General features: G+C 34.4%; 1 protein-coding gene across 1 annotated transcript in view; it reads left to right on the top strand.

Moving 5' to 3' along the window:
• Positions 1-13,809, top strand: part of TRPM6 (transient receptor potential cation channel subfamily M member 6) — a 66,267-nt gene that overhangs the window by 11,616 nt on the left and 40,842 nt on the right. The window contains exons 3-5 of the mRNA XM_058173146.1: positions 6,086-6,165; positions 9,311-9,349; positions 10,998-11,178. Of these exons, the coding sequence (XP_058029129.1) occupies positions 6,086-6,165; positions 9,311-9,349; positions 10,998-11,178 (300 nt within the window). The remainder of the gene's footprint in view (positions 1-6,085; positions 6,166-9,310; positions 9,350-10,997; positions 11,179-13,809) is intronic.

Raw genomic sequence — 13,809 nt, 5'->3', positions numbered from 1 at the left:
GTTTGCCTTCTGAAAACTTGACTTTGGAGGGAGAGAATAAAGTGGCTTGTTTGCTTTTGGTTGTTTTTTTTTTTTTTAAGAGTACAGGTGTGCAAAATACGCCATGCTCCAAATAAAACTCTGTTCCAGAATTTGGCCCAGAGCTCAAAAAAGCAGGACTTGTCCATTATTGTTATACAGTGTTCAGCTATCCCATGAATAACTTTAATTTTTGAGATATGGAGATTTTCTGAATGGCTAATGAAAAAGTAGGAATAGGTTCTGCCCTTACTACTTGAAAAATGAAAGTGTTAGTGAAGCTAAATTGGTGAAATGCATTCAGAGAGCTCTTGACTAAAAAGATTGTTAACTGGTTATTTTGTTGTCCTTAAATCCTTCACTCTGCTGAAGTTTAGTCAATGGGTTGTGTAAATCTGCTAAAAGCAGAAGTACATGATGTGTGCATATTGAAGATACTTTTGCCGGGTTGTGTTTTTGGATTTTCACATACAAAACAGTAAGGATTTGTTGATGATTAAAGATGAAAGCTAAAATTGCAATTGTATGTGTATTAGCTCTAAGCTTTTTCTCCCACATAGATTTTTTTAAATTAACAAGTATTTGTTGTGCTTAATCTGAGCACAAAGTCTGATTATTTGTACAAGGGCAGGCTAAGAATATATATATTTATATCTTGGCTATTTTTCTGTAAATTGAGTGTCATCTCTTCAAGCTGGACCAGATCAGGAAATGAAGTCTGATATCGAATTAATGCAGGCTATAATAACAGAATGTGAAAGGGAACTTGGCTGTGTTTTCTAGTCCCTCCTCTACATCTCAGTGAATTAGAATGGATCTAGTCCGAGTTTTCTTATACCTCTATTTCTTGGAATTAATGCAGGCTTTTGTGTCTGTTGATGCATATTCTCTTTTGTGTCATCTCTGAGGCTGTCTACATAACATGGATTATTGGTATGCCTTGACCCTGACAAAAAAATGGGGGAGCCCCCAACTTGTCTCAATTTTCCTTTTTTTGTATAACAATATGAGAAAGTTTTCTCAGCTTTCAAAATACAACTTTTTTATTTTGTACATTCCTTGTTAAAATGTCAATAAAAGAGACTAATTATCATATTGAGATAGATTCAGGAGGTGTGATAATTAATCTGAGCTGATCTGTTTTCTTTGTGCAAATAATTTAGGGCCAAAAAATCAAGTATTAGCTATTTTTTCCTTTGTGGAATATGTGAGAACGGTGCCAAAGGCACTTACTATATTCAGGATTCTTTTTTTCTTTTATTTTTTTTATAAATACTAGGATTTACCTTGAAAAAAACCTTAACTTTGTACAGTATAAGTCCAACCACTGTTCATGATATCAAAGTAAAATTATTTTGGCTTCCAGGGTGTGCTTCAGACAATGTGACCACAGTTAATCTAGTTTGGCTAGTTGTGGTGCCTGATCAGTTCCTCCCAAAAGTAGGAAGGCTCCAAAAAGTTTGAAACTCTACTCCTTCACATATATTATTTTAACTTATGGGCAGGGAGGAACCATGCAGTGTTTCATCTGAGGTGGAGAAGCACATGCTGGAATTCATAACAGACCAAACTGGATAGTTTGACCCTGCCCCTTGGCCTGTCTGTTGTTTATGTATTTTGCAAGAGAGCCTTAGTATGTAACTTCAAGAATCCTCAAAAGAACTTGGGTCATAAAGTCAGCTGCCAGTCTCTGATAGAAGAAAGTGGAACATTAACCAGTGGTGTAGTCCAAGGATCAAGCAAAGTGTTCTTTTGAGTTTTGAATGGACTTTCTTTCTGTGTGTCTGCGATACTTGAAGCAGCTTTCAGGGACTGGAAAAGAGAGAGTGCAGCACTGATTGATGAGTGCAAATCCAGCTTGTGAAGCTCCAATTTATGAAGTAAGGAAGAAACACCAGACAGGATGAAAGTTCAAGTGAAGGTAAAAAAAAACAAATTATGTAGAATTGGACAGATGGACAAGTTTGGACCGAGGTGTTTTGCTAGTCATTTTAATGCAGTACATCTAGGCAGCTGATAATCTTTCTAACTCAAAAGTATGTCTCAAACTTGCTTCTTCCATGGCAGATCCTTTTTTTGCACACTGCTTCAAGCATCCTGCTGATCTTGTTTTCACAATTCCACCTTACTGGAAGAAAATACAAAAGCTATGTAGCACGTGCTTATGAACATGGCTATTATTATGCTTGGGGTGGATAAATTGTTATTTACTTGACTCTTGTTTTCAGAAGCCATTTCCCTTTTTTTGTAGCTATAAGTGACGAGAGACAATGCAGATCATGGCTTAGAAGTATATTCAGGTGCTTTCAGACTTCCGTGTAACTGACTTAGAAAAATAAGATACAGTCTTGTGTGATGATATAATCATTGCAGCAGGGGGGGGGGAGAGACTTGAAAAAAAGGAAAAATTCAGATTTGTACTCGGGATTCTGGTTCTGGGTATGCAGGAGATAAAGTACCCGAACATTATGAAGCTCTTTCTATCCTAAACAAGAAGAAGACTAGCATTCATCATTATTCACCAATTTTCCTTATTTATAGGCAAACTAGTAATTTAAGACTGCTAAACACAAAAAAACTATCACTGCCATAACTTTAAATGCCAGCTCTTGATATTAGATGATATTAATTACATTGGTTTGAACACCAGGGGCTCATTCATGGTTCTTCAGATCAAACTTTATATATTATTCTTTCAAAAAACACTGATTTTTACCAGTGACCTGAAATTTTCTATTCTTACAAAAGGGAATTCTAGAAAGAGGCAATGTGAAGTCAATGAATTGTAATTTACTAAGCAATGTAACCCTTTTCAATTTGTTACCGTAGAATTGTCTGAATTGTATATGTGTAAATGATCATTTACTTTCTATTGAGAATTATATATACCTATTCCTATCCATAGTGTGTGTGTTTGTCAAATATATGTGAATACCAATATTTGTATTATATGAAAGGACAGACTTCCTGGTGAAAAATAATAGTTCATTTGATGTGGAGAACTTGGTGTATAAAAGTAATTGTTAGTTTCTAAGACACAGTAACACATTGTATTATAGATGGCAAGAAGATATTTAATTTTGCACGAAGTACATACCAGTACTTTTTAAAATTTTCCCATAGACAAGAGAACATGTAAAATAAACTCATCTGTAACTAAGAAATCCAGATATGGCTGACTTTAAAGCCAGTCAGTTAGTGAACCTACTCATTGTGTGTGTACATGTGTGTGTATTAATATAAATATTTGGAATTTAGTTTTTTTCCAATTCACCAATTTCTGGATCGTTATGCTTATAAATGTGCAATAACTTGAATTGAGCAATATTAATTCTGGAGGACCTACAAACTTGTTATCAGCATTTAAGTGTACCTTTCATTAAGAAATCTCTACCAAAAACAACTTTATATTTCCTTCTGCCATGGCAACTCTTGGGAAATAAACATCCATATACTCAACAGTTGAGATTATAAACATGTAGACTTCTGGAAAATATTGCTTTCCTTTCTCAGCCAAGTCTCCATTGAATGATCTGAATCTGTCTTTCAGAGTGGGTATGCAAACATAATATCCAGTCAGCCAACTCTTAACTGGTTATATAGTAGATCTAGAAGCAGATCTGGAAATGCTGAAAACTGAACCTTAAAACAAGGAAAAATATTATTCTCTGTATTCTTGAGTCTTTAAACAATAAGAAAGAAGTGCAACTGAAACACAATAGTGAAAGTTGAGTGATGGGTGTAGCGAGGGACATATTTACAAAGCAGTTCGACTTTACTGCCTTCTCAGGAGCCTCAGTCAGCCATTTTTTCAAAGAAGAGGGATATAAGTATCCTTTTATTGCGAGAATTGATAAGTTCCTATCCTGCTAGAAGGAAATAGAATGAGAGATAGTTTTGCCAGGGGAATGCCATGATGTCATATGCAGTTGGTGAAAAGACCAATACAAGAATCTGTGTGGGATATGGGAAAACTGTTAAAACATGAAAATTGCAACATTCTGATATGGAGAGATGCTTTCTTCATCTTGTAACTTGTATAATATAAGAAGCATTGTGATTGTGGCAGTCTTAGGCCAAGGAGACTCAAATTTGCAGATAGCTAGGAATCTCACATTAAGTTACTCGTCATCTGTGACTGTAACTGTTGCTGGTAATCCTTATGATTTATATTGATATTGATTGTTCCTGATTGCTTATTTGTACCCTATGATTATCATTAAGTGTTGTATCATTAAGTGTTAATTTTGTACCCTATGACCATCATTTTTGTTGTAAATGTTGTACCTCGATGAAGGTATCTTTTCTTTTATATAGACTGAGAGCACATGCACCAAGACAAATTCCTTGTGTGTCCAATCACACTTGGCCAATTAAAAAAAAAATTCTATTCTAACTTTTACACTACCTTCACAAGAAGAAAGAGAAAAAGAATACAGCAAGTCCCTGGCTTAAAACACCTGATTAAGAATGATCCATAGTTAGGAATGGAGGCTACTGTAGTAAAATTCGAATTAAATACACAATGGTTCAAGTTCATTACAGAATACTACTTATATAGTATTACACAATGATACTGTTCTGGCTTACAAGCAAGTTTGACTTAAGGACAGAGCTTGGGAACAGAACTCATTTTTAAACTGGAGATTACTTTAATTACTTGGGTAAATGTACCACAATAGTCAACAACAGATTGAATAAAATTGTAAGGACATAAAACAAAAACATAAAAATCTCATAATACAAACAATATAACAACAGCTGTCGATAGCATCCCTTTCTTCAGAAAATTGAACTTGTAGCTGAATTCCTGGAAAATGGAAAGTGTCAATAGTCTCTGGAGGGGAGGCTATTCCATAAAATAGTGGCCATTATGAAAGTACAGATGGTCCTCGACTTACAACCACAATTGGGACCATCCCTAGTAAGGCAGTTGTTAAATGAATCGTGCCCAATTTTGAGACCGATTTTGTTGGGCTCGTTAAGCAAATCACATCAGTTGTTAAGTAAAGCATACAGATGTTAATTGAACCCAGTTTCACAAATGCTTTAAAAAAACTGGCTATCACAGAGATGGATAGACCTATATATTCACAATGTTATTGCTATCACCTATTTTACTATTTGCCACCAAACAGCCATTTATCATCTAAGCAACCTGGTGAAGCTATTGCTCACCAAGCTCTAGACTTCTAAATTTTAGGATGCTCCCCATTTTTCCTATATTAAATTAAGCAATAAGGTAAAGGTAAAGGATACCCTCACACATATGTGCTAGTCGTTGCTGACTCTAGGAGGCAATGCTCATCTCCGTTTCAAAACCAAAGAGCCAGCACTGTCCAAAGATGTCTCCATGGTCATGTGGATGGCATGACTAAATGCCAAAGGCACATGGAACACTGTTACCTTCTCACCAAAGGTGATCCCTATTTTTCTACTTGCACTTTTTACGTACTTTCAAACTGCTAGGTTGGCAGAAGCTGAGACAAGTAACGGGAGCTCATCCAGTTACATGGCACCACTGAACTGCCAACCTTTTGATTGACAAGCTGTCTTGTCACTGAGCCACCGTGTCCCATTAAAATAAGCAATACAACTTGTCTAATGGATACAAAGAGATCTCTGTGGGCATGCTAAAATCTTTATAGATCAGCATTTCTTCTAAACATTTCTTTATATGGTCATCATTTATATAAAGCCATACTAGCATAGTCCTAGTCATTTAGAGCAGAATATTGACTTCAATAAAGGGTTTTCTCATTGCTGAAATATAAAATAGTTGCTGGACCTTAATGTTTTTTCATCTTGGAGAGGTAAGATTTCTCTATCATTATTTCTTATCAATGATCTGCAAGATTGCTTCTATCTTTAGGCCTGGGTGAGTCTTGCAAAGGCAAGAATTGTTTAAACTAATGGTCTTATGCACAGCTTCTACATTTTTTTTTCAGTTCTGTGTTAATATTTGCTATAAAGTATTAACTTCTTCATGATCCTATGGAACTGTTGCTTATTTTTGTATAGCAAAGATTTCTAGAAAATCTCTTTGAGATGTAATATTTCTGTTCAGTCTCAGAAATCTTGGATTGAAGGGGCCTTCAGCAAAAGAGAATGTGCAAAAATTGTACCCAGCTCAAAAGATTCTCACAGGTACTTTGCTTCTTGTTCTTGTGTTTTTGTTTGAACCGTACAAGGAGTTTGGTGTATTTTGTACAAATCAATGCTGAACAGTGTTAGTATTCATTATGTAAAGAGCAAAGTTAGACATGTCAACATGAGAAAAATCTCAAATCTTATTAGCACCATTAAGTTAATGCCAAATAATAAAAACGTGTAAAAGCTTTTCAGACAGAGCTCTTCAATTGGCAAAATGAAACAGTGGCCTGTGTGAGGGGCCTGATATTTAAACCACAAAATTAAATACTATCATTTTCATTTCTGTAAAAAATTAGCTTAAAGGTGCAGCTATATTTTAACTCGACATTTCTGCCTTTTTCTCTTAAAAGTGGCACTTCTACAAAATAGATGGCACTTGAAGAAATAGATTTATCATGGATTAAACACCCTTCACATATTACTTCAGTGCTCTGCACATTTAGATTGGCTGATGTTAACCCAAAGGAATGAATACAAAGGAATAATAATAATAAAATGCAGTCTGATGGTCCAATATGTTAATGCAGTTATTATAACGAACAACAACTATAAACTAGATTTATTTGCATGAGTTGGAATAAAGTTAGCATAAAGAACATTGAATCATTAGATACAGGTAGTCCTTGTTTAGGAACCAAAATTGGTGACTCTGGTGACTCGGTTAAGTGACATGGTAGCTAAGTGAAAATCAGGTGACTGTGACTTTGCTTTTCTGCTGGAATGAGCATCTGGAGAAGCAGCATGGAGGAGTTTTGGCAATAGAAAATGAGCCTTCCCATATGGGGCACCCCTGCAGTGAACCTGCTGATCCCTTATTTGCTGGGGGAGGTGGCATTCTTGCCCCCGTCTAGCAGGCTGGATGTGTATAAAAGAAACTCACAGATACTATAGCTGGTGGGGGGAGGGGCAGGAGATCAGTTGCACCCTCTAGTGAAGTTCCTCTTCAATGGAAAGAAAGAGCTGATCTTGTTTTCCGGGTGAGAGTAAGGGTAGAGGACAGGTACAGGGAAGAATGTCATAGGAAACCATGACAAAAGTTTGGCTGAAATCAAGGGAGATTATATCTGAAACATTGTTCTTGTGTATATTTCTCACATAGAAATGATTTCAAAAAAGGAAAAGAGATTTATCTCATATTACTTGTTTGGACAACCTGAAGCATTGTCTTCAAGAGGTTTATAAAGGGCCTGCTTCATTATATGCTGTAACATAGTTTTAGGTGGTGTCAGGCTCAATGGTTAATCACTCCTGAGATATCTTTCTTTCCCTTTCTTGAATAATAGACCAGATTTGTTCTTCAAGTAGTTGGCAGAGGTCCCAACAGCTCTTCAACCAATCTCTTCAATACTGGAAGGTGTATTTCATTGGGGCCTGGGATTTGAAAATATTCACATTAACTATGAGATCCTTTACTACATCCTTACTGGCTTGCATCCTCCCCTATTATATTTTTTCAGTCTACACTACGAAAATTACCATGTCCTTTGTAAAGGCAGAAGGAACATTGGCATTCTCTCTGCTTTCTTGGTCATCTGTTAAGATTGCCCAGTTTGGAATAAACACTGAGCACAAGACCTCTGTTTCCCTTGCTAATGACATCTTCGAGGAAAACTTTTTATTGGTTAAAATCAGCTAGCAAGAGAGACGTATCAATAATATTGACATTATTTATATGTCTCTCTAGCTAGCTGATTTTCTACCTTTGCCTTCCTGACCTCATTGGTGCATTTTTGAGCTAGGTAAACTTCCTTGGCTGTTAACCCTTTCTTATATTCCTAATACCCATCCTTATTTAGAATCACAATGACTTCAGGACTCTTTTAGGCTTAAGCAAACTACTTTAATAAATCTCCATCTAGCCCTTTTGCCTGGTTGAGTCAACTATAGCCGACTCGTAGTTAGATATCCTTTCTATTAACCTATCCTTTTATTTTAACCCAGATGTTTTCAACATTCACGTTACCATCAGTCCAGTGGACCACTGTACAGGTAAGTTTATTCTTGATATACACTAAACTTTTATTTTCTTGAGTTGCCCATTTTATCCAACAATATGTACCATATAAGCCAAAAGTTTTATTATTGTAGTTCCTTCCATGTTTCTATAATCCTGCTACAATCCTTGCAGAGCCAGTTTATTTTAGTGGTTAAGAAGCAGGAGATTTCTAGGCCATGAAAATCATGTAGGTGACTTTGAATACCAGTCACTGTCTCAGCCCAACCTAGCTCAAGGATTGTTGTGGGAAAAAATAGAAAGCACAAGTATTAAGCAAGTTCACTGTTCTGAGGGGTGTGTGTGTGTGTGTGTTTGTATGTGGGTTAAGGGGGAATAAAAATAAAACAATAATAATAGTAATAAGCACCTTGAATGCAATCTCAAAACATCTGGAGCTTGAACACCATTGGCACTGACAAATTCATTCATCAGTCAATTGTAAAGGCAGCTTTATGTGGAACAGTTTACATCCAGCAACGATGCCTTTAACACCATCAAACAGTAACAAATCCCTAGTCCTTGGAAAGTGACCAGTCATATATAATAACTATGATACTGGTTATATCATACCTGACTTTGTGCCCAATAATGTCTGGTTCATATTGTTTGTAATCCAAGGATAATATTGAATACGTAAAGAAATATTTAACATAATGTTAAACTTTTTCTGCTTGGTCTTTTTTCCTTTTACGCCTGTATTTTGCGTGATGGGTTCATATTTTAAACTCCACTTCATTTTGCTATTATCTTCAGTCTATTAGTTACCAATTTGTTATCAAAGATTTTATAATGTTCATCCCTTTATAAACTAATATTTGAAGAATGGGATCTAAATCCTACGGAATGCCATGCACAATAATGTATAGTTTCAGGTATATTTATTAAACAGCATGTATATTTTATCATTATTGCATTGGAGATTAACACAACTACAATTTTGGAATCATGCATAACAAAAATATTTCAGACAAATGATGTTAGTCTCTTGTTGCAACAACAACAAAAACCTTGTAGAATGCAAGTCCCTGGAATCCTATGCCTTAATCAATGTGTCAAGTCTTTAAGTACTACAAAACTGTTCATTTCAACTGATTAAAATGTGTAATGCATGTACCAGCATTTTTTATGGAAAATGTTTTTCAGAGGTTCTGCAGGATGTCAAGTATGCCAGAATCTAATTCGGTAAGATCATCTAAAATCTCAATATCTGCAAAAACTAAGAATGGAGTATTCTTAATGGATAATGCAATTACTATTTAAGCATTCTTAAAGAAAGAAAGAAAAAAAGAAGGAAGGAAGGAAGGAAGGAAGGAAGGACTTATTTGCCAGTGATCATGTTATAGTGATGACCTACAAATTGAATTCCAAAGATATTAATAACTTTTGTCTTAGAAATGGAACACAACAAAAATATTTCAGACAAATGATATAAATGAAAACAATCCTGGAAAAATTAGCTACTGCAAGAAAGAAAAAATAGTATTTTTTTTAAAAAAAGCATGCCAAGTTTCCAATGGGCTACTTTTTTTTAAATGCTAGGCACAGGTCATAACCATTGTGCAAGATTTTAATTGCTATTAAAGGGATATCAAAGATCAGGGTAACAAGTTTAGTTGTGGGGCATTTCTTCCTCTGGGAAGATAGCCTGTAAGGAAGTAAAATGCTGCAGTCAAAATTTGCAAGATCATTTAGATCGACACAATGAGAAACCAATGCTTTGAATCCCAGAGATTGCTTTAATGGTGAGTAAAGGGTGAGTAGAGAGTGAAATTGTCCGCCACTTCTCTAAAAAAAAAGTTACTTGCAAATATCAATTTACTAAGATATATGTTGGCAGAGGCAAGGATTAATTTAGCACAACACTAGAAGAGAAAGATGTTAGTGAAGATATCAGACTGGGAACTTAACTTTGGAAAACTAACAGTATACAAGCACAACAGAAGTTTAACTAAATTGAAGCAAGAATGGCTCCAATGCATATTTTATATTATGCAGCAAGCCAAACATAACTATCTGGAATATGATTTTGATGCCCTTATCTTTGATACTCTCTCTTTGAAACTTCAATTCTTGAATAAGAACTGAAATAAAGGAAAAAATAACTGTCTATGAATATTGGACATTAACTGAGTACAACAAAAGAGAAGTTAAGAGCTGATATTTATCTATAATGTTCTTAGTAGTTTTTTTATCTTTTCCTTTCCTTTTCTTTTGTATTCTTAACAAACAGAGGAGATTTTGGCTCTTAGCTCAAAGATTGAATTCTTATTTTCATTATTAAAATAAATATAACATAACAATAAAATGGGATTTAATAGTTTTATGGTTAACTTCTACGGTAATCAAAGATATACCGAGCACTAAAAATACAATCTTGGCAATTCCTTTGTCCAATCATGGATATTATGTTTCTGTACTAGAAATATTTTTTACAAATTAAACTAAAAATAGTTATTTACCTGTTCTGACAAATGGCATATCATGAGTTCTTCTTTTTTTTAACAATCAATAACCAAATTCATCTAGACTCAATTAAAACAAACTCTGAACAACTTGGACAATTGATGGGGGTAGAAAGACTTTTGTTTTACAAAAGAAAGGTAACAGATAAAAAACATAGGCCTTTTCATGCACTTCTTTTATGATTTTACCATGCTTTCATACACTGAAAGATGTAGTTATGTTTTAAGCTCCAGAAAACATGAAAATCATGTTCATATTTCTAATATTAAACTTTGAGCTGAAGTAGCTTATATGATGGCTTAATGTTAAAAAAAGAGCATCAACATTGATTGAATTAATACTAATGGAAACTATCTTTCTATTTGAGATGTTGTTGTGGTCGGCTAATTGGTGATCACCAGGGGATAGGTTATGGTTACCCTGTATTTCAGTCCGAAAAAGAAAAATATAATGTGGAATGGTCTGTTGAAAAAGATACAAAGATAAGTCCAACTGATGCATTTGGTACAATCAATTTTCAAGACAGTGATCACACGTACCATGCCAAGGTTTGTACAAATTTAAATCTGGATTTATAACACTATTGAGTTTATTGCAGAATTCGGCAGAAGTACGGCTGTGAAACTCTAGAAAACAAATATTAGTGCTAAACATAAAACTGCTATGAGATTGAATAAAGAGAATCTATATAAATGTGCTTTTATTTAAATGTTTTGTCGCAACTTGTTGAGCTGAATATCAGGAAAGAATACATATGAAACACGATGAAAATAGCAGTCTTAACACCTCAATTGTAATAATTGTAGAAAATAAGGAATATGACTTTGATGGAGATATTAAGGAACTATTGCTTAGGCATAAGGTACTGAAGCATTTTTTAAAATTCAGAGCAACCACATAACATACAGAAGTAACTCAGACAGATACCTCCCTAATTTACTGAAATATAAGAAGCAGGAGGTAATACACAGTTGCCAAAGGCAACTGGACCCTCTTGGGTTTTTCCTTTTCCTTCTTGGATGACAAGTGAAATGTTTTCAAAGGAAAAAAACCAAGGAGATCCAGTTGCTTTTTGGAAAAAAACACCTTTGGGACAACCCTGACCTGGATGATTGAGAATCTCCATAGACATTTACACAATCAGACTTGCAAGATTCGGTTATAATAACCAGTCTGAAAAAAATAGTTTTAGCCTTCTTATTGAGTTGATTTCTTTTTTTTTATTGAAAAAGTTTTACAATAAAAATTTTCCCCATTACATCCCCCACCCCTCCCCCCACCCCACCCCCGGACTTCCCAGAGCAGGGTACAAGGTATACAATCTAACAATCATAAACTAGAATACCCTAATTATCCATAAATTCCCATCCCTCCCCTAAAACCTCAACTCTCCTTCTCCATAAAGAGAAACCAAAAAAGAAGAAAATGTTCATTCATAAAATATTTGATGTTTCTTCATCCAATAATTGTTCTAATTATAGTCAGTCCATCTTCCTCATTCCAGTATATTTTCTTGTGGGTTTTCAATCTGGTACGTTGAAATTTACAAGAAGTTCAATATTTTTATCCTCCAGTCTTTGATAACAAACATATAATCCATCTTCCAATATTACTCTAACATCATCACAATAAATTACAAATATTTTATAACCATTTTAACATTTTAACCTTAAACAACTCCCTTTCTATTTTAATTTTAATTTTAATTCCCACCCCCAACTTTAAACCCAACATCAATTTTTATTCAAAGTAACTAAATCCACCATTAATAAAATAACATCAATAAAATATATCTCCCTCATTTTATTTGCAAATTAAAACAAATGCACCCCAACTTAATTTCCAAATACCAAATACCATCTATAAAACATTTTATATATAAAAAAAATTTAAATTATCCTTTGTTACTTTCAATTTTTATCCAAAATAGATAAATCCACCATATATAATAATAACAGCATAAATATAATACACCCACATTTAACTTACAGACTCAAACAAATGCACATTATCCTTTCTATTTCTTTTATGTTCAAAATGTTTTACTTACAATTTACCCTTTCCCAGAAAAGGAAACACTTTTCATCTGACAATGTTGCTTCTTTACTCCTTGTTCTTTTTTAAAGATTACCATCCTTTGCTCCTCCCCTGCTATTTTCTGTATTTCTTCTCCCAAAGTTACACCCCCAATTTCAAATTGTGTTTGCTTTACTTCCTTCTCCCTTTTTTTAGACATTTCCATTTCTCCTCCCACCTTAACTTCTAAATCTGGTAAACTTCCAGCCTTCAATACCTTAACATAAAAATCTCTTGCTTTGGTAACTGCATTAAGACAATACTTCCCTCCCATATAATTTACTGTTAATCCGGCTGGCACATTCCATCTATACCATACCAGGCGGTTTCTAAGATCCTTTGCCAAAAAAGCATATTCTTTTCTGTCCCTCAATATTTTGAAAGGAATTTCTTTCAACACCAAAACCTCTTGATCCAATATTTGAATCTTACTTTTATAGGAGGCTTGTGAAATTTCACTCCTAATCTTCCTAGATGTAAAATAAATCACTATATCCCTTGGCAGTTGTCTTTGCCTTGCCCCCATGAATTAACACGGTAAATTTTCTCAATTTGATTTTCAAGATCCACTGATGTCAGTCCAATCACCTGTGAAAAGGCTTCTGCAAATATCTTTTTTAAATTCTCTTGCTTGTTTTCTTTTAAACCTCTCACCCTCAATGCAAATTCCATTGTTTTATATTGTAATAAAACCCATTCTTCATCTGCTCTCTCCACCTTGTTCCGAAGCTCCTCTATTTGACTTTTTAAATTCAAGTTAATTTGTTCAATCTCGTGCACTTTTCCATCCAGCTTTTTTATAAATTCAATCACAGTCATAAAGGCAGAGCTCATTTCTTCTTGTAAATCTTCATTCTCAACTGTAGCAGAAATTTTAATTTCCAATAATTTCTCCTCAATTTCCTTAAGTTTTTTGTCTCGAGCAGAAATTTGAGCCTTCAGAAATTCTTTCAACTCTTGTAATTTGTGTATTGGAACTAGCGAGGCAGCTCCCTTAGAATCAGCAGGCTATATTTGTTTAAAAGCCATCTTGCTTTAACTTTGTAAATTGCAACAAAGTCAAATCTTTTCAAGCAACTTATTTGAAATGGGTAAATCAGTTC

This window comes from Ahaetulla prasina, chromosome 2 (assembly GCF_028640845.1).
Source record: "Ahaetulla prasina isolate Xishuangbanna chromosome 2, ASM2864084v1, whole genome shotgun sequence".
Lineage (NCBI taxonomy): Eukaryota > Metazoa > Chordata > Lepidosauria > Squamata > Colubridae > Ahaetulla > Ahaetulla prasina.
The sequence above is the reverse complement of the archived record's forward strand: the minus strand, read 5'-3'. Positions and strand labels throughout refer to the sequence as shown.